Source organism: Rhinoderma darwinii, chromosome 7 (assembly GCF_050947455.1).
Source record: "Rhinoderma darwinii isolate aRhiDar2 chromosome 7, aRhiDar2.hap1, whole genome shotgun sequence".
Classification (NCBI taxonomy): domain Eukaryota; kingdom Metazoa; phylum Chordata; class Amphibia; order Anura; family Rhinodermatidae; genus Rhinoderma; species Rhinoderma darwinii.
The window spans coordinates 133,571,772-133,595,645 of NC_134693.1; the positions used below are offsets into that span (position 1 = coordinate 133,571,772).

At 42.8% G+C, this 23,874-nt stretch overlaps 2 protein-coding genes across 2 annotated transcripts in view; both read right to left on the reverse strand.

The window, feature by feature from the left end:
- PRRT3 (proline rich transmembrane protein 3) overlaps positions 1-23,874 on the reverse strand; it is a 296,142-nt gene that overhangs the window by 170,361 nt on the left and 101,907 nt on the right. The window lies entirely within an intron of this gene.
- IHO1 (interactor of HORMAD1 1) lies at positions 4,267-19,009 on the reverse strand. The gene is made up of 8 exons (XM_075831685.1): positions 18,953-19,009; positions 15,293-15,356; positions 10,968-11,136; positions 8,067-8,227; positions 7,877-7,925; positions 7,686-7,773; positions 6,787-6,890; positions 4,267-5,476 (listed from the first exon to the last, which is right to left on the reverse strand). Exons 2-8 carry the CDS (start codon positions 15,346-15,348, stop codon positions 4,289-4,291), a joined length of 1,815 nt encoding a protein of 604 aa, XP_075687800.1. The 5' UTR covers positions 15,349-15,356; positions 18,953-19,009; the 3' UTR covers positions 4,267-4,288.

The following is a 23,874-nucleotide window of genomic DNA, read 5'->3' on the forward strand; positions in this document are numbered from 1 at the left end:
GACAAGCCAGACCTTGGCTTCACCTTCCCATAGACTACTATATGGGAAAAAACTTGAATGGCGATCACTGTAGGTGCCATTTTAGTATTGGGTGGTGCCTATACACAGCACTTGCATTCCTTATTCCAGTTCAGGTCACTGTTCTTTCGCACCATTGTTATGCAGATTGTTATCCCATCAATGGCCAGTTTAGAACTATACTGGTGTAGGCGGTCATCCGGCCTGGCTCGCCAATGTTGAACCTGCAGCTCTTTTTTTTTTTTCTTAACCCCGCCTTACCTTTACTTCTTCTGTATTAGAAACATTGGGTATTTTTGAAGAGCAAATATCACTATGCAGCCAAAAATGTGTCTATTCTTACTATTACATAGATATAGCAGGTGGGGAAAAACCTAATTGGCCTTGTATACTCCTTATAAACATATATTGCCAAATCTATTGTGATTAGTCGTTTTGATGGAATCAATACTGTAGTCGACTGCGCTATTCATTCCGTCAAAATGACTGAACCCTTAAACAGCTGTGACAAACGGAAACCATTTGCACCGGATCCGACACCATTGAAATCAATGGTGATGCAAACGGAAGCCTACGGTTTCTGTTTGTTTCAGTTTGGATTTTGTTCATGGATTCCCAAGACGGAAAGCTCAGACGGAACCCATGAACAGAGTCCCGACACAAATGTGAACGAAGCCTTACCTAGGAGCAATTCGTCCGTCCTGCTTACAGTAAAGCAAAAAATAAAAATATTGTTGTTTGCTAAGACACATACATCAAACATACAGAACTGCCTGAAAGGCACAGTCTATGATTTTGTTATTACTCTGGTCTGTGCTTACATTACTAAACTTTAAACATTGGCACAGCGAGTAGAATAAATAGTGTTCATGAGTCCCAATAGGAAAAGTAAAAAAAAAAAAAAATGTTCTGGTTATCCCAGTTAAAGAGAAACTATCATGAAAAGTTAAAGGGAAAGGAATTTTGGGAAAAAATTTAGACTTTGTACAATCCCTTTTTGTTAGAAGTGTCCCCCAATTACAAGCTGATCACATAGTTTCTGGGACCCCCAGTGATCAGTTGTTTTCTGTGTGAGTACTTGTGTCAATTGCATGAATTCTTCATGAAAGTTTTAAAATATAACATGGAACCTTACTGAATTGTCTTTCTATGTATTTATATTACAAGATACAATTTCTGGAGACCTAAAAATGACAGTCTGTCTAAGCCATGGAATGAAATGTTGTTACAAAAGTGCAGCACAGATATCACGGCCTCTCAATACTTATACGTGACATTTACGGGAGGTTTGTTTTTACTTGCAGGTTTTTTTTCTCATTAAAAAGTTAAGAAAAAATATGATGTCATTGGTGATGATAGCATGTGACATTAAACAGGCGTCCGATACGTCCTCAGAGGCATTCACATAAGAAGTCAAAATATCAGTCTCTGATATGAAATAATGTGTATTCTGATTTTTTTGGGTGGGGAGGGGGCACTTTACTTTATTGATTGTAATATAGTTTCTTTACTTCTCTTTCAATTGTTCTGATATTAGTTCCAATCTAAAAATTACACCATGTACGGCCTGTTTTAAAACCTTACCTAACTGCAGTAGCCGAATACTTTTTCTATGTGCAAATTCTGGTTGCCTGGCAACTGCTATACTTTCAGCCTGGGTGACCACTATTTAAGTACATGTAACTTGTCTTAGACGTTCTATCCGCTGTACAACAGACTGCCTCTCCAGCATACACAGGCTTGTATAAGTATCTCCCAGCATGTAAACATAAAACAGGGAAGGATAACCCCCTTTCCCGTATCTATGTTTATTTAAGTTCTCCCCTTTAGTTTATTCTTCAGGATATTTTGTACACATACATGCCTGATCACAGGAAGTTATATCTGCTGTATAACAGACTGCCTCTCAATGCTACACAGGCTTGTTTTGTTCCTACTAAAAAATAAGCAAAACAGTGCAGCTAATGGGCACTTTTTTATTACGGAGCCCTATTTGCCTCATATAAGAAAATGGATGCTGGATAGGGATCTATATTAAAGTATCTCACCCTCCGTTATCTTGTAGTAGGGAAATACAACCCCGTAATAGGGAATTCACCTGTCGAAGACCATTTAAACTGATTCAATCATTTCTATTCTTTATCACTCGGGATGTAAACATACAAACTATTTTTAAAAAGTGCAGACATAAGAAAGATTGCATAAAATGTGATACGTGTGTAGTAGGAGGAAATGCCTGTGGAAGACATGGTGTAGAAAATGGAGATAGGTTTTAAAGGGTAACTAAACGTTCAACAACCTTTTGACGTGTCATAGTGACATGTCAGAAGTTTTGATTGGTGGGGGTCCGAGCGCTGAGACCCCCACCAATCGCTAAAACAAAGCAGAAGTGCTAGTGTGAGCGCTGAGCCGCTTCGTTTCTGTTCGGCTTTTGCCGGAAAGCCGATGTATCGGAGTACGGGCTCATAGACTTTCTATAGAGTCCGTACACCGATACATTGATTTCCGGAAAAAGACTAACAGAAACTAAGCGGCTGAGCGCTCACACGAGCACTTCTGCCGATTTATTTTAGCGATTTGTGGGAGTCTCAGTGCTCGGGCCCCCACCAATCAAAACCTCTGACATGTCACTATGACATGTCAGAAACTTGTTGAACGTTTAGTTACCTTTTAAAGAGGATTTGTCATAAGACTATGCTGCCCTATTTAAGGGTAGCATCGTGAAGGACACGTCCGCTCTCCTTTAGCCCAAACATCTGTGTTCAAGAGGGCAGCGCTACCCCTGCCTGTACCCGCCTCTCCCTTACTCCTCCCAGCAGTGATTGATGACTGGCAGCGGTGTACGCAAGTCTATGAGTCAAAGGCCACAATTCTTTTTTGTGCTGTTTGGACTAATAGGAGGGAGGACCTGCCATTATGTAGGGCAGCATAATCTGATGATGATCGGTTTTAATTATATAACTCTGCCAATACTGAATTATTGGATAAAGATGTTCCAAAAACAGAACAGCAGAAAATGACCATCATGAGGGAGTGCTTAGCCATATTTTATCAGGATACAAGTTAAGAACAGTGATTTTATTCTTCCCTTTATTAATCTATGAAATAAAAACTTTACAATTAAAGGTATGAAAGTCAATTTTATCCCAATTTACTGTGTAATTGAATGCAGTCTATGTTCCCTGTTATCAGCCATTCAGGTTCGTGAGATGGTGACTAAGGGTCCGATTGAGTACTCAGCCCAACGTGGGCCGTGTTAACAAGCAACAATCAACGAGACAGCTCGATGATCGGCACTCGTTGGCTCCTTTCACACGGAGCAATGATTGCTTATATATAGGGATGAGCGATCGTTACTCTGATCGCTCGTCCCCATACATTATCATCATGTCGGCAGCGCATCTCCCTGATTACACATAGAGATGTGCTGCCGACAATGATGATTTTTAATTCTGCATAAAAGAGCAGATCAGCCGATGAATGAGTGTTTGGTTGGTCGTTGATCGGCAATGATCGGGAACGAGCCCTCATATGAACTCTCGTTTGCCCGATCATATGCCCATGTAATAGGGCCTTAAGACAACTGTAGTCCAGAATAAAATCTGGCTACCATCATCACACATTTATCTTACATATATCCAGTGCTGGGAACTTCTGGAAACATGTATACAAATGAGAGTTAATATTAGCAGTATTTGTTTTTATAAGTTACCTTTTTAAAAGTTTTGTATTTTTTGTTTTAACGGCCCTTCAACAGGAGTTGTCTACCTTGGACAATCACTACTTGTTTGAAGGGTCCATGGACAATAAGCTGATCAGAATGTGTCCCCCTGTTGGGACCCCCAGCGATCAGCTGTAATCTGTGAAGAAACCTGGCAGTAGGTGTTCAATTTCACTGCAGCGCCACCACAGGGGAAAACAAGCATTACAGTGTCCACTCTTATCAATGGGTTGTCTGTGTAATACAAGACAGGACAGGTCCTCTGTAGAGAGAATCCTTAACAGAGAACCCCCCCCTTATTAAATTAGAATTACCTAATACAGATGTAGCAAACTTTAACTTGACACTTAACGTGTTACATACACCGCGGCAAGAAACTTTAACTTGATTTTCTCTGAGGCTTCTCTTGTGTTTAGTGAAAAGTTATCACACGGCAGCAAATTAAACGGGTTAAGTTAAAGATTGCTACATCTGTATGGTTTATGATACTGTGTTTTCTAAACTGGACAATCCCTTTAAGAAGCAAATTGATTTTATAGCCAATTAAGTTTAATCTGTATCATCACTGCTTTCAAAAAACAAAGAGATCAGATCCTTTTGGCCTGTCTTCTGGGCAGGATGTGTTGAGCTATTATGGTGTAAGGGGCTTGAGGATGGAAACCAGACCATTTTATCTTCTTCACACTCTGAGCTTTTGCCACAATTCGGATTATTACTGTCCCACGAGGGCACCTCACCATGTCCTAGTTCTTTCTCTTTTTTGGCAAATATATTACGATCACCCGAGCTCACCGTTTTCATTTCAGATGGTTCTTTTATTTGTTGAGATCTAAGGAGTGAAAATGTCAAACTATTCTTCTTTGTCTTCCTCAGCAGCACGGGACTGACAGCTAAAGATGAAGATCCACAGTTCTGAGAGGAAAGCGTAAAACACTCTCGGGTGGCTTTGACAGACTTTACCCATTGTTGAGTGACAGGTTTATTGTCAGGTGCCTGTTTGGAGTTGTCCGCCCTGGGAGGAACCTGTGCGGCATCCTTTGTCCTCTTCTTCTTTAGGCCTCTCCTACGCTTATTTGTTTTTGGCCTTTTTGAACTGTTATTTTTGTCCTTAGATCTGGTTAGAATTATCTGATTTTCCTTCCCGCTATATAGATGAATATTTCTAGATGGGTTGTCATGCTGAAGCGGCATGCACCGATCATCCTGATGCAAATGTTTGAGATTATATGCAGATGTTACAGCAGTATCATTCATGGCTATTACATTCTTCCACTTTCTTTGATCGTTAGGAACTCCTAAAGAATTCCCGATGCTCCCCGCGGAGGTTTCATTGAAGGTTTTTCTATCTTTTACTTCTGTAACACAAGGATTTTCTCTGTGCTGTGAAGAAAAGGTTTTGCTAATTCCACCACATGTGCAAGGGACAATAGCCGGTGAGGGAGAAGGCCCATCTGGACAAGGGCTTATTGTATTACACTGTGATGTGATATGTTCATGAACACTTGTGGGGGAAGTCTGTGTAGTTTTGTCTTCCGAGCTACAGACCGGATCAAGAACCAATTTGTTCTTACGGATTTCACTTAATATTCTTTCTTCTGATGACTGCATGGAATCTGACAACTGCGTTAATTTTTCTGACAACTCCAGGTGCTTCTCGCTTTGCTGTAACTTTATCGCATCCAAGCCAATTAAAAGTAGCTGTATGTTCGATTTTAAATCTGTCATTTCTGCATCTTTCTACAGAGAAAAGGGAGACCGGTTATACTAAAAGCCTTTGTCCTCCAGTGATAAAAACCAAACAGGATGAGTATGGGCTTAACATTGGGTATATGAGAAGGGGTTTGTTTGAAGCAGTCAACCATTTAAATCTAAGGATTTCTTTCAGGGCCAGTGTCCGCACTAGAGAAACTCGAGCAGATGACGGGACCCAAGGACCTACTAGACTTGGGTGGCCCATGGCGATATGGCTCAATAAGCTCTACAATTGTCAAGCCAAAGGTGGAGATTGGTAAGGGGACAAATGTGGCACAATTTCTGTACAGAGCTTATTCTGGTGATTTGCATTCTGGGAAGTGTGCTCATCGTACTATACAGTAATATAATGTAGGAAAAACTAACTGTATTATAAGGGCTAAGCTGTAGACTACACGCATGTTGATTGTTTCCATGTTTCCAATATCAACCAGCAGAAGTGTGAGTGCAGCTCTGGAGTATAATACAGGCTTTAACTCAGGATCAGTATAGGACAAGTAATGTAATGTATATACACCGTGACTCCACCAGCAGAACAGTGAGTGCAGCACTGGGGTATAATACAGGATGTAACTCAGGATCAGTACAGGATAAGTAATGTAATGTATGTACACAGTGACTCCACCAGCAGAATAGTGAGTACAGCTCTGGAGTATAATACAGGATGTAACTCCAGATCAGTACAGGATAAGTAATGTAATGTATGTACACAGTGACTTCACCAGCAGAATAGTGAGTGCAGCTCTGGAGTATAATACAGGATGTAACTCAGGATCAGTACAGGATAAGTAATGTAATGTATGTACACAGTGACTTCACCAGCAGAATAGTGAGTGCAGCTCTGGAGTATAATACAGGATGTAACTCAGGATCAGTAAAGGATAAGTAATGTAATGTATATACACCGTGACTCCACCAGCAGAATAGTGAGTGCAGCTCTGGAGTATAATACAGGATGCGAGTCCGGATCAGTATAAGAAAAGTAATGTAATTGCAAAAGTGACTAAACTTTAGTTGTAGATTATCTCTGTATATGAATTGTTAAATGGTGCTTATAGGTTTCATAGCACTCTGATATTTTAAGATATACATACAGTGAAACATCTTTGAGACAAGCACGCAAAATTATAGTTAAAATTTATCTTCTAGGGGGTGGTCTTCTCAAAGAAGAGGTCAATAGACACAAAAGATTGAAAATCTGTCACAGAAAAATATGGCCATCTCTAAGAGCTGGTTCTTTGAAGAGGTTTCACTGTATGTGCACATCACCAATAAGGTTCCGATATCCAACTCACCATCTGTAGTTTCTTTTCTAAGTCCAGCATTGCTTGTTCCAGTTCTGATTTCTGGGGCACCACTTTTAACATGGATTCATTATAAGATGATATTTTTTCCTGCACTGGAAGACATAAGATACTAATGTCATTTTATATTTATATTATTATTGGGAAAATGCCACCGAGATGCAACGAATGAGAATACGGCCGACCCACAGAACCGCACACTTCTAAGAAACGATAGAAAAATCTCATCCACATAAATGTAAAATATGACCACAGCAGTTTTCTTGTTGGGACAACTAACATTTTAGAAATACAATATCAAGGTAAGCAAGCATCACACAGTCTTTACTGAAATCAATGGACGGTCCATGTAATGCATGTATGTGCCGCGTCCTCCAGAGAGATAGATACGTCCTTTATAGCCATTCTTCACTGGCTAATACATGAGGTTCCTGAAATGGGGATCTGACAACCCCTTTAAGTCCACATCGGTGGAGTTTGGTAGCTGGCCTACCGATTAAAACGAATTAATGAAAGTACATAGAGAATTATTTATGCAACTCCCATAAATTTCAATTGAGATGGTACAACAATGTGACTGTTCTGAAATACGTGACTGATAGCCCATAAATGATTATAATTGGAAAACCTGCTAACAATAAGTTATATTGAACTTTAAAGGGATTGTCCAGATCAGCTCCATTCACTTGAATGCGGATGAGTTGCAATACCAGACACAGCCATTGGACAGATGTGGCGCTGTTCCTGCAAAAACGCAAACCATGTTTTCTAATCCTGGACAAGTGTCACTAGCCTCCTTACTATTAGCTGTTTATGCTAATATGATTTACAAGACTCAAGCGCCCTCTACTGGTAAAGAAAAACGTAAGAATTGATACTGCTGTACTCACATGCTTTAGAAACAGCATTAATGCTATCCAGAATTGTCTGACATCTTAAATTTGTATTTTCCTCCATATTGAAAAACGGTACTTTTAGCTGAAATACAGGTAAGAAAAGAAAAATACTATCAGGTCTTGTATTGTGTTTGTATAATATATATATATTATAAGATCTTGTTATAGTTATAATATTTACTCACATCCTGCAAGGTTCCTTGAATGTTGGAAATCAACTGGTTTAGCTGTTCACTAAGTGAAGGAAAGAGTTGATACCACCTTTAATAACTGATCTCCTGCTTCACGTAGAATTTTTTGTTTTGTGAAAATGTCGGCGTTTCATACACATTCCAACTCATGCAATAAAATGATACTTTATTCTTTTGCTCGTACCTTTCTTGTTTTTCCTTTGTTCTTTTCTTGCTTTCTTCAAATTGTTCAATAATATCTTTGGCTTTTGTCGGCCCGAAAGGATGAAACGTGTTCTTGTCTTTGGAGTCAATGCTGCACAAAGGAGGTTTCGACTGGTATTTCTGATATATACTTGGTTCACTCTGTGGTAAATGATGAGTTAATACATTAATAGAAATGTAGGATTATGAGGTATTACAAAAATAAAACATATGTACACTATTTTCCATAGGATGAATCTACATAAATCTTTTAGTCACTGTACACATACATTACATTACTTATCCTGTACTGATCCTGAGTTACATCCTGTATTATACTCCAGAGCTGCACTCACTATTCTGCTGGTGGAGTCACTGTGTACATACATTACATTACTTATCCTGTACTGATCCTGAGTTACAGCCTGTATTATACTCCAGAGCTGCACTCACTATTCTGCTGGTGGAGTCACTGTGTACATACATTACATTACTTATCCTGTACTGATCCTGAGTTACATCCTGTATTATACTCCAGAGCTTCACTCACTATTCTGCTGGTGGAGTCACTGTGTACATACATTACATTACTTATCCTGTACTGATCCTGAGTTACATCCTGTATTATACTCCAGAGCTGCACTCACTATTCTGCTGGTGGAGTCACTGTGTACATACATTACATTACTTATCCTGTACTGATCCTGAGTTACAGCCTGTATTATACTCCAGAGCTGCACTCACTATTCTGCTGGTGGAGTCACTGTGTACATACACTACATTACACTACAGACATACAAGAGGTTAGGGACCTCTGCCATAAGGGCTTAACATTGGGTATACAAGAAGGGGTTGTCTGATCTTGAGTTACAGCCCGAACTAAACACTACAGCTGTATTGACAATCCTGCAGGTTTCAGAGCTGAAATCTCCTAGCAGAGCTGAAATCTCCCAGCATGCCCTGCCTTTTCAATGTCTGCACAAAGCTTGTTCTGATGATTTGCATTCTGGAAAGTGTCCTCCTTACGCCAGGCACTGTACAGTAATCTGATATAGAAAAATCTACCAGTCCCCCTGCTAGGCTTCTAGGGGCATGTCTGTCAACAAGCTTGTGACTGTTTCCAATAGCAACCAGCAGAAAGGTGGGTTCAGCTTTGGATTATAATACAGGCTGTAACTCAAGATCAGTATAAGATAAGTAATGTAAATTGTTTGTATTGTTATAAATATAGTGTCTTTGCAATGCTCCACATGTATTATTCTTGGATACTAGTAAAGTACAAGTGAATATGGACCGAGGCCATAGTAAAATATGTTGTGCAACTTTTTCCATTCGCTTTAATAGTAATGTGACTTAAAAGCTGTAGGACTTGAATCACATAAAAGTAACAGAAGAATTAAGTTACGTGACTGGTCTGCACTTCAGATCTTGTTGCCAACATTATTATTGTGTAGCACTAGTAATACAGTCGTTACTGCGCATCAAATGCCGGTTATTCACATAGAAGCCTCCAGATGGCGCTGTGTATCTGAATATCTCCTTATAATACCGTTTGTCTGCATGTTTATTTCGTCAGGGTGCTATCCGTTGTTTTAACCGATAGCACCCTGACACATTCATTTCAATGGGGCCATGCACACTTCCGTTGTTTTAACGGAACCCTGCGGCCGTTCCGTCAAAAATAGGGCAGGTCTCGGCCTTTGCATTGATTTGGTCCGTGAAACAACGGACCGCACACGGAAGCCATCCATGTGCGGTCCGTGATTCATGGAACCGTCATTAGCGGCCGTTCAACGGCACACGGAAGTGTGCATGAGGCCTAAGGGCTTATTCAGACGAACGTAAAATACGCGCGTGCAACGCGCATGATTTTCACGTGCGTTGCCCGTAGCTATATTAGTCAATGGGGCCGTGCAGACATGGCAGCGTTTTTTGCGCAGCGTTGCTCCGTTGCAAAAAACTCACGACATGTCCGTTGATTCAGCGTTCTCAACGCATCACGCACCCATTGAAGTCAATGGGTGCGTGAAAACCACGCATGTCGCACGGAAGCACTTCCGTGCGAACTGCGTGTTTGCGCAACAGCTGTCAAAAGGATGAATGTAAACCGAAAAGCACCACGTGCTTTTCTGTTTCCGAACATCCAAACGGAGTGTCTTTGCGATGAGCGAAGCCGGACAAGCGAACCGAACTTCACCGGGTTCGGCCGAACTCGATTTGGCCGAACCCGGCAAAAAAATTATCGGTACGCGACGTCAGGAGATAGTCACTGTCCATGGTGCAGAAAGAGTTAAACTGTTTCAGCACCATGGACAGTGACTTCCGATCCCAATATACATGAACCTGTAAAAAAAAAACGAAGTTCTGACTTACCGATAACTCCCGGCGTCTTCCTCCAGTCTGACCTCCCGGGATGACAATTGAGGCCAAGTGACAGCTCCAGCCAATCACAGGCCAAGCACAGCCTGCAGCGGTCACATGGACTGGCGCGTCATCCAGGGAGGTGGGGCCCGATGTCGAGAGGCGCGTCACCAAGGACGCGTCACCAAGGCAACGGCCGGGAAGTTCTCGGTAAGTACGAACTTTTTCTTTTTTTCACGGCATTCACTGTCGAGGGTGCTGAAAGAGTTAGCTCTTTCAGCACCTTGGACAGTGACGGGCGTCGACTAGACTCATCTCTATGATGGCGGCTGCGCGAAAATCACGCAGCCGCGCATCAGACACGGATGACACACGCAGCTGTCAAATGGTGTTTGCGCGCACAAAACGCCGCGTTGTTTGCGCGCGCAAAAACGCAACACTCGCCTAACAGTCTGTATTATGTAATAACATCATATTGAATAACTTAATAGACTAAGCCTGCCCTACATGCAAGTCTTATTATAAACGTCGCAGTACTTACATCTTGGGAATTTTGATTGGAGTTTCTCTGATATTTTGTCTGTGTGTTATAATCCATGGATCCCTGCTGAGAGCCGTCAGGACCAAACTGGGAACCGAAGAGGAACTGGGAATCACTCAGGCTGGAATGGTCGCTCTGCGCAGCATTCCGGTTTGCAGATTTGTTCATCCTGTAACAATTTATATATTGTTTCCATATAGTATGAGGATAGATTAGATAGATAGATAGATAGATAGATAGATAGATAGATAGATAGATAGATAGATAGATAGATAGATAGATAGATAGATAGATAGATAGATAGATAGATAGATTAGATAGATAGATAGATAGATAGATAGATAGATAGATAGATAGATAGATAGATAGATAGATAGATAGATAGATAGATAGATAGATAGATAGATAGATAGATAGGAGAGTTAAAAATGTTTACAAAAATAATTGCTCCAGATGGAGAACAAATGTTATGGTTGAAGCTTTGCCCTGTGCTCATCGTCGCCCCCTACTGGGTAACACACTTTGTATGAGCTGCCCAAATTGAATAGGGGAAGGGAAGTAACAACAGTTCGGAGCATTTCTGATTTAGAAGAAGTGGTTGTCGCTTTTCATTTCTATTAAATATTTGGCACGGGAAACTCTCTGCGCTTTTGAAGTTTGCATTTTTGCTCAGACTCAACTATTTGGTGCCCCAAAAATATAGCTAAACTAAGCTGAAGATTGATAATTTTACCCATACTGTGATGGATGGTCAATTTGCTTATATTCTCTGTATTAAATTTGATTATGAATTATCAAGCAGAATGCCGGATTACGAAGATATGTATTCTCCATTATTTTAATGACCTTTCCTCAACATAGTTCTGCTCAAGTCTCAAAGAAATGTGTTATCTCTATGTGTGTTTTTTGTGTGGCCTTCATGCATCCATGGCTAGCGGGTTGGCTGAACGCCCAGACATAAAGCTATCAGAATTGCAAGGTTTTTCCTCGTTATCGCAACAAACTCACTCTATGAGAAAGAACAGCTAAGGCGCCATGCACACGAACGTAAAATCGCCCGTAATTACGGACCCATTCATTTCTATGGCCGACGTACACCTTCCCATATGTCTACGGGAAGGTGTCCGTGCCGTAGAAACTTTCCGAAAAAAATAGGACATGTCCTATTTTTTTATTTTATGGACCGTGCTCCTATACTTTACAATGGGAGCACGGCCCGTAAAAATGTCCGGCTGTCTGCGGCCGGCCGTGCCCATATTTACGGGCACGGTTGTATGCATGAAGCTTAACACCACTCTATTGTGTGCCTGTCTCCAGGTGTTACCTGATGTCAGCATTTTAATGCAGAATTATAATAATTCATTTTAAATATTCTCATGGTCTGCTATTGGCTGAATTAGAGTTATTGTCACATTGCCTCTGATTGGTTAACCTCGAGCCCACACCCCTTTTGAATGATATTATTGTAATTGAGTTTGGCAATAAACCCCAGAGGAGTATTTTGAGCATACGAGCAGAGTCTGTGTGTTATTCCTCCTCTCTCATATCGATATGAAATCTCCTGATTCGGATGCTGGATAAAGTTCCTGGCGTGAGTGTCGGTTTGAACGCTCGTCTAAATTTCGGTCTAATATATTTTGAGCCATTGACTTCCACAACAATTTATGAAGTGGAAGTTGTCATAGGGATCAATGATCCCTGTAAAAAACACATTATACATCTTGTAAATGTACCTGACGGATAATGGCGGTTGGTTATGGACACGAAAATATACATTTTCTTTGTATGTATTAGCACTGGTGAGGCGTTTTGTATGTGTTTGTGGAGGTTTTGTTTTTTTGTTGGTGCTGTCGGACAACCCCTTTAGACCTTTTTCACACTCGAGTGTCCGAATTGCGTCAGCGTGGTTTCCGTGTGTCATCTGTTTTCTCGTACGCGTTTCTCCTCTGCGAGCACTTCCTGGCTTGGGCGTAAACACTGTGGATTTTCCGCAACAGATTCATTGTGGAAAATCCGCAGAGTATTACAGTAGCAGCTGTGTGGGCGACATTTCAACAAATCGCGTTGCTGCTGAAAAAAACCCGCAAATAAATTGACCTGCGGTGCGGTTTCTTCAACCGCAGCATGTCAATTAATGCTGCGCAATCGCAGCTCTTCTGTTGCGGGTTTTCCCAATTTAATTCAATAGGGTGCTTAAACCCACAAACAAAGTAGTGTGTGTTGCGACATTTGCGGCGGAATCAGCGAAAAAAAAGTTAGACTTACCTAGAGTTCCCTGCTTCTCCGCCTGACCTCCTGGGATGACGTTTCATCACATGGCCGGCAACGTCATCCCAGGAACTATGAATGTTTTTTTTGTTTTTTTCTGCGGCTGCTTTACATAGTGGAAATTCCACCGAATTGTGGTGCAATTTTTTTTTTTTACAGCATTCCCTGCGGTGTTTAGGGCGAATACGCTGCACAGCTTGACGCAGCGTATCCGCCCTGAAAACGCTGTGTGTGTGTTCGTACCCTTTTACTTATTTTCTTCTTCTCTCTGCATTTCTTCAGCAACTGATGCCTGAAACACGGACATCACACCGATGTGGTCGGTGTGGTGTCCGTGTTTTTCACGCACCAATAGACTTCAATTGGCGAATTTGATCTGCAAAAACGGATCAGAATAGGACATGCGATGAGTTTAACGCAGCGGACACACGCTCAGTGTAAAAAGACGGATGTGTGAATAACTCCATTGAATTGCATCGGTCAGTGTGCTGTCAGTTACTTTAACAGACAGCACATGGACGCGAAATGCGTCTGTGTGAATAAGATTACAATGTAATAATGGGGTGGGGAGTGCGTCTTAAAAATTTCCATGATTTAAGTTTGAAGGGCATATAACCATAGGGGTAGCGAGACACGTAGAGGCTAATGAGCAGCTGAGGTGCGGCCAAACAACGAGCAGTCATGTTTCTTCTAAAAAACTGTACACGCATTTTTTTGGCAGGTTAAGGGCTCGTCCACACGCTGCGGAATTGCCGCGTTTTTTCCAGCCGGAATTTCGGCCAGAAAAAAACCGCAACAGAAGGAGGAGATGTCTCCATCTCCTGACATTGGGAAAAACGCAGCACGTTACACATTATTTTCTGCCGTAAAAAGAAAATATGAAAAAGGAAATTATGCCTTTTTGCCGCAGCGGAAAGCCTTTGACTTTCCGTTGTGTGTGGACAAGCCCTAATACTGTGAAAATGCGCGGACAATAACTATCTTTAACTCCTTCCCGACCGCCCACTGTCTATTGACGTCAGGCGGTGCAGGTGCTTCGTCCACAGTGACGTCTTTTGGCGTCGCTGCAGATCAGGCTGATGAGCGCTCGTGAGAGCGCTCGTCCTCTAAGCAGGAGCTGTAACTAACAGCTCTTGATCTCAGAGCAGCCTGCTGAATACAGCTGGGGTCGGAAAACATTTGGACCCCAGCTGTTTAACCCTTTGATCGCCGTGGTCCGTGACCGCGGCATGATCAAAGGGAATTCCCCTCTTTGATCGCATCACCGGGATTCCGGTGATGTAATCAAACACCAGGGAATCCCTGTGCAGTCAGCCCTGGGGACCTACAAAGGACCCCAGGGCTGTCTGTTCCGTTTGCCTGCTGTTCGGGCGCACTATGTGCTGCCCGATCAGCAGCCTGTGTCATAGTGAGACAGTGTAATGCATTAGCGTACAGGAGTATGCTAATACATTACAACTAAAAAATAAAGTTATCCCTTGATGGGATTTTAAAAAAAAGTAACAAAATAAATAAATAAAAAACAGTCCCCAAAAAAGTCATTATTTGGCATAAAATACATTTTATTGCCCCTACACTAAATAAAAACAAAAAACCTACACATGTTAGGTATCTACACGACCGTAATAACCTGAAGAATTAATCTAATGGGTTATATAGCGTGAAGCGTGAACGGGATAAAAAAATAAAAACAAGAAAAACAATGTCGAGAATCGCTTTTTCCTATATTCACACCGTAAAAAAAATATTTTTTACCCCCCAGACTGTGGGGGAACAAAAATCCTATTTCTCTCGCATAAAACAAGGAGGCCTCATACAGCCACGTCAATGAAAAAAATAAAAAAGTTATGACTGCAGAAAGGCAAAAACAGAAAAATTTAGCTGGTCATGAAGGTCTTTTCAGGCCCGCCCGGTCATTAAGCGGTTAAAACCGAAAAAAGAAAATTCATTATGTATCTACCTTGTGGCACCAGTTAAAATACTTTTATTTCCATGAATGAAACCTGATGCAGCGGCTGCTAGAAATAAATGACATTATAAATACAGAAACCCCTCACCCGGCTCCGGGAGGAACGCTGAACATGTCTTTGATGTTCCAAACATTTAAATTCATTTTTAAGCCTAAAGGAAAAAGCAAACAAATAAAAGAAAACAATCTCAGTTTATAGCATAACATTTACACACTCATTATATCCCAGGACAAGAAAATAGAACACAAGCCATGGACACGTCTTTAAATAATATTTGTATACACATCACATTCTGATGTCAGAACCCGACGATGATGCAGAGATAAGCGGCGCTACATAGAGGCTGCTGATCTCATCCGGCAGAAGCAGTTTGTCACAGATCACTTTTGTAGGAAATTTCTTCTCCTGTGCCGACCACTGATGGAATGACAAGTAGTGATCCCATTTTCTGTAAAAAGAGGTTCTTCAGCCGCTGCAGTGTGTATTATACAGTTCTGTGTCACAGCTGCTACAGAACCTCATAATATACACCTCGGCTGCTGCAGAACCTCATAATACACACCTCACCTGCTGCAGAACCTCATAATACACCCCCGAGCTGCTGCAGAACCTCATAATATACACCTCAGCTGCTACAGAACCTCATAATACACACCTCGGCTGCTACAGAACATCATAATACACACCTCAGCTGCTTCATAACAGTATAAAATACACCTCAGCTGCTGCAGAACCTCATAATACACCACTCAGCTGCTGCATAACGTTATAATACACACCTCAGCTGCTGCAAAAACTCATAATACACACCTCAGCTGCTGCTGAACCTCATAATACACACCTCAGCTGCTGCAGAACATCATAATATACACCTCAGCTGCTGCAGATACTCATAATACACACCTCAGCTGCTGCAGATACTCATAATACACACCTCAGCTGCTGCAGAACCTCATATTATACACCTCAGCTGCTGCAGAAACTCATAATACACACCTCAGCTGCTGCATAACATTATAATACACACCTCAGCTGCTGCAGAACCTCATAATACACACCTCAGCTGCTGCAGAAACTCATAATATACACCTCAGCTGCTGCAGAACCTCATAATATACACCTCAGCTGCTGCAGAAACTCATAATATACACCTCAGCTGCTGCAGAAACTCATAATACACACCTCAGCTGCTGCATAACATTATAATACACACCACAGCTGCTGCAGAACCTCATAATATACACCTCAGCTGCTGCAGAACCTCATAATATACACCTTAGCTGCTGCAGAAACTCATAATACACACCTCAGCTGCTGCAGAACATCATAATACACACCTCAGCTGCTGCAGAAACTCATAATACACACCTCAGCTGCTGCAGAAACTCATAATACACACCTCAGCTGCTGCAGAACATCATAATACACACCTCAGCTGCTGCAGAAACTAATAATACACACCTCAGCTGCTGCAGAACATCATAATACACACAGCTGCTGCAGAACATTATAATACACCCCTCAGCTGCTGCATAACATTGTAAAATACACCTCAGCTGCTACATAACATTATAATACACACCTCAGCTGCTGCAGAACCTCATAATATACACCTCAGCTGCTGCAGAAACTCATAATACACACCTCAGCTGCTGCAGAACATCATAATACACACCTCAGCTGCTGCAGAACATCATAATACACACCTCAGCTGCTGCAGAACCTCATAATATACACCTCAGCTGCTGCAGAAACTCATAATACACACCTCAGCTGCTGCAGAGCATCATAATACACACCTCAGCTGCTGCAGAACCTCATAATATACACCTCAGCTGCTGCAGAACATCATAATACACACCTCAGCTGCTGCAGAACATCATAATATACACCTCAGCTGCTGCAGAAACTCATAATACACACCTCAGCTGCTGCAGAACCTCATAATACACACCCCAGCTGCTGCAGAACATCATAATACACACAGCTGCTGCAGAACCTCATAATACACACCTCAGCTGCTGCTTAACATTGTAAAATACACCTCAGCTGCTGCATAACATTATAATACACACCTCAGCTGCTGCAGAACCTCATAATATACACCTCAGCTGCTGCAGAAACTCATAATATACACCTCAGCTGCTGCAGAACCTCATAATACACACCTCAGCTGCTGCAGAACATCATAATATACACCTCAGCTGCTGCAGAACCTCATAATACACACCTCAGCTGCTGCAGAACCTCATAATACACACCTCAGCTGCTGCAGAACCTCATAATACACACCTCAGCTGCTGCAGAACATCATAATACACACAGCTGCTGCAGAACATTATAATACACCCCTCAGCTGCTGCATAACATTGTAAAATACACCTCAGCTGCTGCATAACATTATAATACACACCTCAGCTGCTGCAGAACCTCATAATATACACCTCACCTGCTGCAGAAACTCATAATACACACCTTAGCTGCTGCAGAACATCATAATATACACCTCAGCTGCTGCAGAACATCATAATACAGCGCTCAGCTGCTGCAGAACATCATAATACAGCCCTCAGATGCTGCAGAATATCATAATACACACCTCAGCTGCTGCAGAACCTCATAATACACACCTCAGCTGCTGCAGAACATCATAATACACACCCCAGCTGCTGCAGAACATTATAATACACACCTCAGCTGCTGCAGAACATCATAATACACACCTCAGCTGCTGCAGAACATCATAATACACACCTCAGCTGCTGCAGAACATCATAATACACACCTCAGCTGCTGCATAACATTATAATACACACCTCAGCTGCTGCAGAACCTCATAATATACACCTCAGCTGCTGCAGAACATCATAATACACACCTCAGCTGCTGCAGAACATTATAATAAACACTTCAACAGCTGAAGACCTATATTGATTAATTAAGAAATGGTGGCCAGCTTCCTAGAAAAAAAGGGGGTACTGCAGTAGCTGAAGCGTATATTATGAAGTTCTGCAGCAGCTGAGGTGTGTATTATGATGTTCTGCAGCATCTGAGGTGTGTATTATGATGTTCTGTAGCAACTGGGGCACAGAACTATATAAAGCACACGGCAACTGCTGAAGAACCTCTTCTTAAAGCTTACGTTCACTCAAATCCTGAAAAAACAGGAGTGGCTGCAGTTATTTCAACCACAGTACCACTGAAGGATGGCACCAAGGGGCTGTTTCTTGGGCAGTTTTAGGGCCAGTTCACACAGAGTTTTTGGGCAAGCTTTTTGACACGGAAACTGCGCCGCAAAACGCACCAAAAACCGGCCGAAAATGCCTCCCATTGATTTCAATGGGAGGCAGAGGCGTTTTCTTCCCACGAGCGGAAAAACCGTCTCACGGGAAAAAGAAGGGACATGCCCCATCTTCGGACGTTTACGCCTCTGACCTCCCATTGACATCAATGGGAGGCAGAGAAAGCGTATTTCGCTGCGTTTTATGCCCACGGCGCTCAATGGCCGCGGGCGAAAAACGCTACGAGAATCGGCGTGCAGGCAGAGGAAAATCTGCCTCAAAATTCCAAACAACATTTTGAGGCAGATTTTCCTCCTGCAAAAAACTCTGTGTGAACCCGGCCTTACATTACACAGACTGTTTCTGTAAGAGAAACCTCCTATATATCTCCCTCCTCAATCCACCATTGTCCGGATGAGTTAGTGAATACAGTAATGGCCGTACAGTCTCCTCTCCAGCTACTCACGAGTGACAGCAGGAGACGCCACACTCTGTACTGACAGAGATTTATAGAACCAAGTGCAGAGAGGGAAACAAAAAACACCAATCAGATCACTGCTTACATTTCTGGCCTTCCCTTTCTCAATGAAAGCTGCAATCTGATTGGTTGCTATGGGCAACACCACTGCTCTCCTTTTTATACTAAACCAGTACATCTAAAATGGCTGCCAATACTTTCCTGTTACCTCAGATCACAGACAGTAAAGATGAGCCAAGAGTGAAAGTCTATGTTAATATTACTATAGCTTATTTCTCTGAGGTAAATAATAGTCCATAGATGATACTGGATAATACTATTTGAATATTTATATGGCTGCAGCTTGAGAAGTCAACATATTAGGACTATACTGCTACTTGTAACACGCAACGCTCATTGCACCAATGCGGCTAAGGCTATGTTCACACGAAAAACAGTTGTAAAATAGGGCGCTGTTTTCAAGAGAAAACAGCCTCTGATTTTCAGCCGTTTTTTAAGCATCAAACTTTTTTGATGCGTTTTTTTTGCGGCCGTTTTGCGGCAGATGTTTGGAGGCGTTCAGCTTCCGTTTTTTCAGCCATTTTTCGGGGCGTTTAAACATACCCAAAGGCTCGATGTCGCTGGATGTGACTTTCATATTATTCTAGTTGTGCCGATGTACCCATTGACTTTAAAGAGGTCTCGTGAAGACGACCCTGAGGCCCTGTCCATATACCCAATTAGGTTATATAGATATCATAGACGGTGGTCCCCCACCCAGGACCACCCTCTGAGCCAAAACATTGGATCCCCTTGTGGCGGACTTTGAATGGCGCCATGTAATGCTACATGCCTGGCTGTAGCTTCCCCCGGTAAAATCAACTGATCGCCGCGGCGGTTCCTTTCTGGGGTTGCCTCTGATGAGACAACCCTTTTAATAGTCAAACGTATGTCAAAGTGTCATTTTGGCATATGTCCGGCCAGTATATGTCTGAATAAATTTTAGGGCCTCTTCACACCTACGTCGGTGTTTCCGTTGCTCTGCTCTGTCAGAGGAGCAGAACAACGAAAATACCGTAAGCGCCGGATCGGTTGCATGACTGACGCCATCAGTGAATGGTGGAACTCATTGACTTTAATGGATTCCGTCAGGTTTCTGTCACGGTGTTAGTCCTTTTACCGGAAACACTAGCGCAGTATGTGTTGGCGCACATTTTGTTATTTATTTTTTTCTCTGTATTTCTTTTCCAACTGGTGCGTGAATCACGGGCAGCACGCGGAGGACTTCAATGGGTGCATGATCCACAAAAACGCACCAGAATAGGACATGCAGTGAGTTTCACGCCACGGAAACACGCTGCGTGGAAAAACACGCATGTCTGAATAGCCCCATTGAGTTGCATAGATCCGTGTGCGTTGTTTTCACGCACAGCACACGGACATACAGAACGTTCGTGTGAATCAGGCCTACTTTATTCTGCGGGTCATTCAGATTACGGCGACGCCAGATTTATATATTTGTTTTTATGTTTTACCCCTTTTATAAAATCAAAAAAGCGTTTGTTAAAATAATTTAAAAAAATGCTTTGTGTTGCCATATTCTGAGACCCATAACTTGATTATTTTTCCGTCAGAATCACTGAGGCTTGTTTTGGGGTGCATACAACTTTTGACTACTTTTTATTCCATTTTTTTGGAGGGTGAAGTGATTAATAAACAGCAATTCTGGCGTTTTAGCTTTGTTTTGTTTTTTACAGCGTTCATCGTGCGGGATAAATAATGTTATATTGTGATCGTTCAGACTTTTACGGATGTGGCAGTGCCAATTATTTTTACATTTTTTACATTACTTTAGGGGAAAATGGGTAAAGTATTTGATTAAACGGCTGTGATTGGAGTTATCAGCTGACACCCGCTGGGTAGATCAGCTGACACCCGCTGGGTAGATCAGCTGACACCCGCTGGGTAGATCCGCTGACACCCGCTGGGTAGATCCGCTGACACCCGCTGGGTAGATCAGCTGACACCCGCTGGGTAGATCCGCTGACACCCGCTGGGTAGATCAGCTGACACCCGCTGGGTATGGGGTGGGCTCAGCACGAGAGATCGTTCTATACTCCCTCTTCCCGGTCATGACGTACAGTTACGTTGACTGTCGGGAAGGGGTTAGTGGCAGACGTATGCAACTGTTGCATAAGTGTGGGGTATACATTTGATGGCACAATTCAAACGTGCAAGCAGTGTGAACAGAGCCTAAAGCGTGCATCGTACCCCATAACCAGGCATACACCAGTTAGGGAATTTAATAAATTAGCTGCCTTTGGACTTAAAACCATGCCTCCTGGCAATTAACAAATGTTGAGGGATCTCCATCTCAGACAGGAGGAATTGTGTTCATACCAAACACCATTCTTTGCAATACAATTGCACCAGAAAACGGATTTCCCAGAATGGTCAATTATCAACTATCGACAGGATAGTGGGGCTCCAATGCTAATACCCCTACCGATCGAGAAAACGGGGTTCCCAAACCTCCATTCTTCCTCAATGCTTGACCGCAGTGAGGAGGAGCTTGAATGAAGCGGCGGTCGAGCACGCGCACTACTGTTCCATTGAAGGTCTATGGAAATAACGGAAACAGCCGAGTGCAGCGCTCCGCTGTTTCTGTCATTCTCAGAGACATTGAATGGAACGGTGGGAACATGCTTGACCGCTGCTCCATGCAAGCTCCTCCTCAATGTGGGGGTTGCATTGAGGATCTGGGGGTTCGAAACTTCCATTCTCTCGATTGGTGGGGGTCCCAGCAGTGCGGCCCCCAGCGATCAGAAAATGATCACCAGGTGGCGGATTAAGTAGACCATAGGTTCCACAAGCTTGGGCCCCCCTCTCCATCACCGCCCTGCCACGTCGTGTCTATATTAAACACCACCTTTCTGTGCGAGCATTGACAAATGACTGTTACAATTCCCCTTGTCAAAGGGCTGTGTCCCTACATACTGACAGTCTCCAACCATCGCTGACAGTATCACACTGTGTAGGGACACATCCTCCTGACAATGGGAATGGTAACACGCATTTGTCTATTAGTCCTGGGTACACAAAAACTTCTTATAGAATACAAGGATTTCCTACAACAGACATGTCAGGAGAGGGGACAGATCTACAAATTCAAGGACTCACAAGTGACGTCTTCTCTGATGGGAGTCGTTCTCTTCTCTATCTGACACAGACCACTATGGCGACTTCTCCTGATGACTGATGAGAAATCTTTGCCCCCCGATTCTGCAGCCATTTTCAGCATCTATAGCAACACAAAAATTCAGAAACGAAACACCCTAAATTGTTTTATACCCCAGACCAAACTCCTAAGCAAATTAAGACCCCAGGCCCATACATTAACTCAGACCAATAAATTCAGTCCCCAAAGGGGTAACTAAACTTTAAAAAAACTTTTGGGGTGTCATAGTGATATGTCAGAAGTTTTGATCAATGTGGGTCCGAGCACAGCAGAAGTGCTCGGTGAGCGCTGTTCCACTTAATTTCTGATCGTCTTTCCTCGGAGCGGTGTAGGGACTTATAGACTTTCTGTTGTGCCCGTACACCGCTTGCTCGGCTATCAGAGAAAAGATCGGAGAGCTTCTGCCACTTTGTTTTAGCAATTGGTGTGGTCTCAGTGCTCGGACCCCCACTGATCAGAACTTTTGACATGTCACTATGAAATGTCAATTTAAAAATTTCAGCAGTCAGACACCCCTCCCCTTGCAGTAAAATAACTCCTGAGGGCTATATGAGGGGATTATAATGCAACGGGGGGGGGGGGGGGGGGTCAGTGCGTCTGACTGACTGCGGAGTGCTCTATGGGTGGGTCTGAGCATCTGACTTTTATGGCTGTTGGAGTGGGGGGGAGTTATCCCCCCATAGAAACCTCAGCAGTCATTCAGACGCTCTTACCCCCCTAGCAGTATAATAACTACTAAGGGCTTTACGGGGGGGGGGGGGGGATTATACTGCAAGTAGGGTTCTGAGAATCTGACTGACTGCAGAGCCCTCTATGGGTGGGAAATAATTTCACACACAAAAATTTAGAAGCGAAACACCCTATATACAGTTCACACTAACAGCACACACTATTTATTCAAACCGCACACACACACACACACACACACTTACACTATATAGACTTACATTATACACACTATAAACTCTATACAAACAGCACACACTATATAGACTTACACTATACACACAGCACACACTATACAATATATGCACTATACACACATATATGGAATATACACACACACACACACATTTAACACACTATAAACTCTATACACACAGCACACACTATATAGACTTACACTATGTTCACTATACACGCACACTATGTAGACTTACATTATGTTGGCTATATATACACACACACTTACCAGAGCTCATCCTCTGCGGAGCTTGTGTTCTGGTACAGCCTCCCGGACCTTGATCATGTGACTGTGATGTCACCACAGGTCCTTCACCCCCTAGTTGCAGTCTTGCTGTTATCAAGCAGCTGCTGGAGGTTTAGACCAAAGGGACAGTGCACAGCAGCACAGAGGAGGAGACTGTCGGAGACTCCAGCACCTCCCATCACTATGTCGGACAGTCTGCGCCCTACAGCTGATGTGCTATGCCGCAATTGACCCCCACCCCCCTTCATCAGTAGGTGGGACCGATGACTGCAAGAATGCAGCAGGCAGCAGCCCTGGATAGTTTTTTTTTTAAACTTATGTGTGGGTTGGGCGGCCATGGGTCCCCTGGGAGCCTTGGGCACTGGGCGGCCGCCCAAACAGCCCATATAAGGATCCGCCACCATCACCTATTCTGTGGAGAGCCCGGGTGCGACTGCATACTCTGCACTCCCTATAGCTACTCCCCAGATCCCGTAATTTGGG

Coding starts and splice junctions, on each gene's coding strand:
- IHO1 (XM_075831685.1), bottom strand. CDS start 15,348: ATGAATTTAAATGTTTGGAACATCAAAGACATGTTCAGCGTTCCTCCC. Junction 8,228..10,967: donor CCAATCAAAATTCCCAAGAT/GTAAGTACTGCG, acceptor CATTTACCACAG/AGTGAACCAAGTATATATCA. Junction 7,774..7,876: donor TTCAAGGAACCTTGCAGGAT/GTGAGTAAATAT, acceptor CCTGTATTTCAG/CTAAAAGTACCGTTTTTCAA.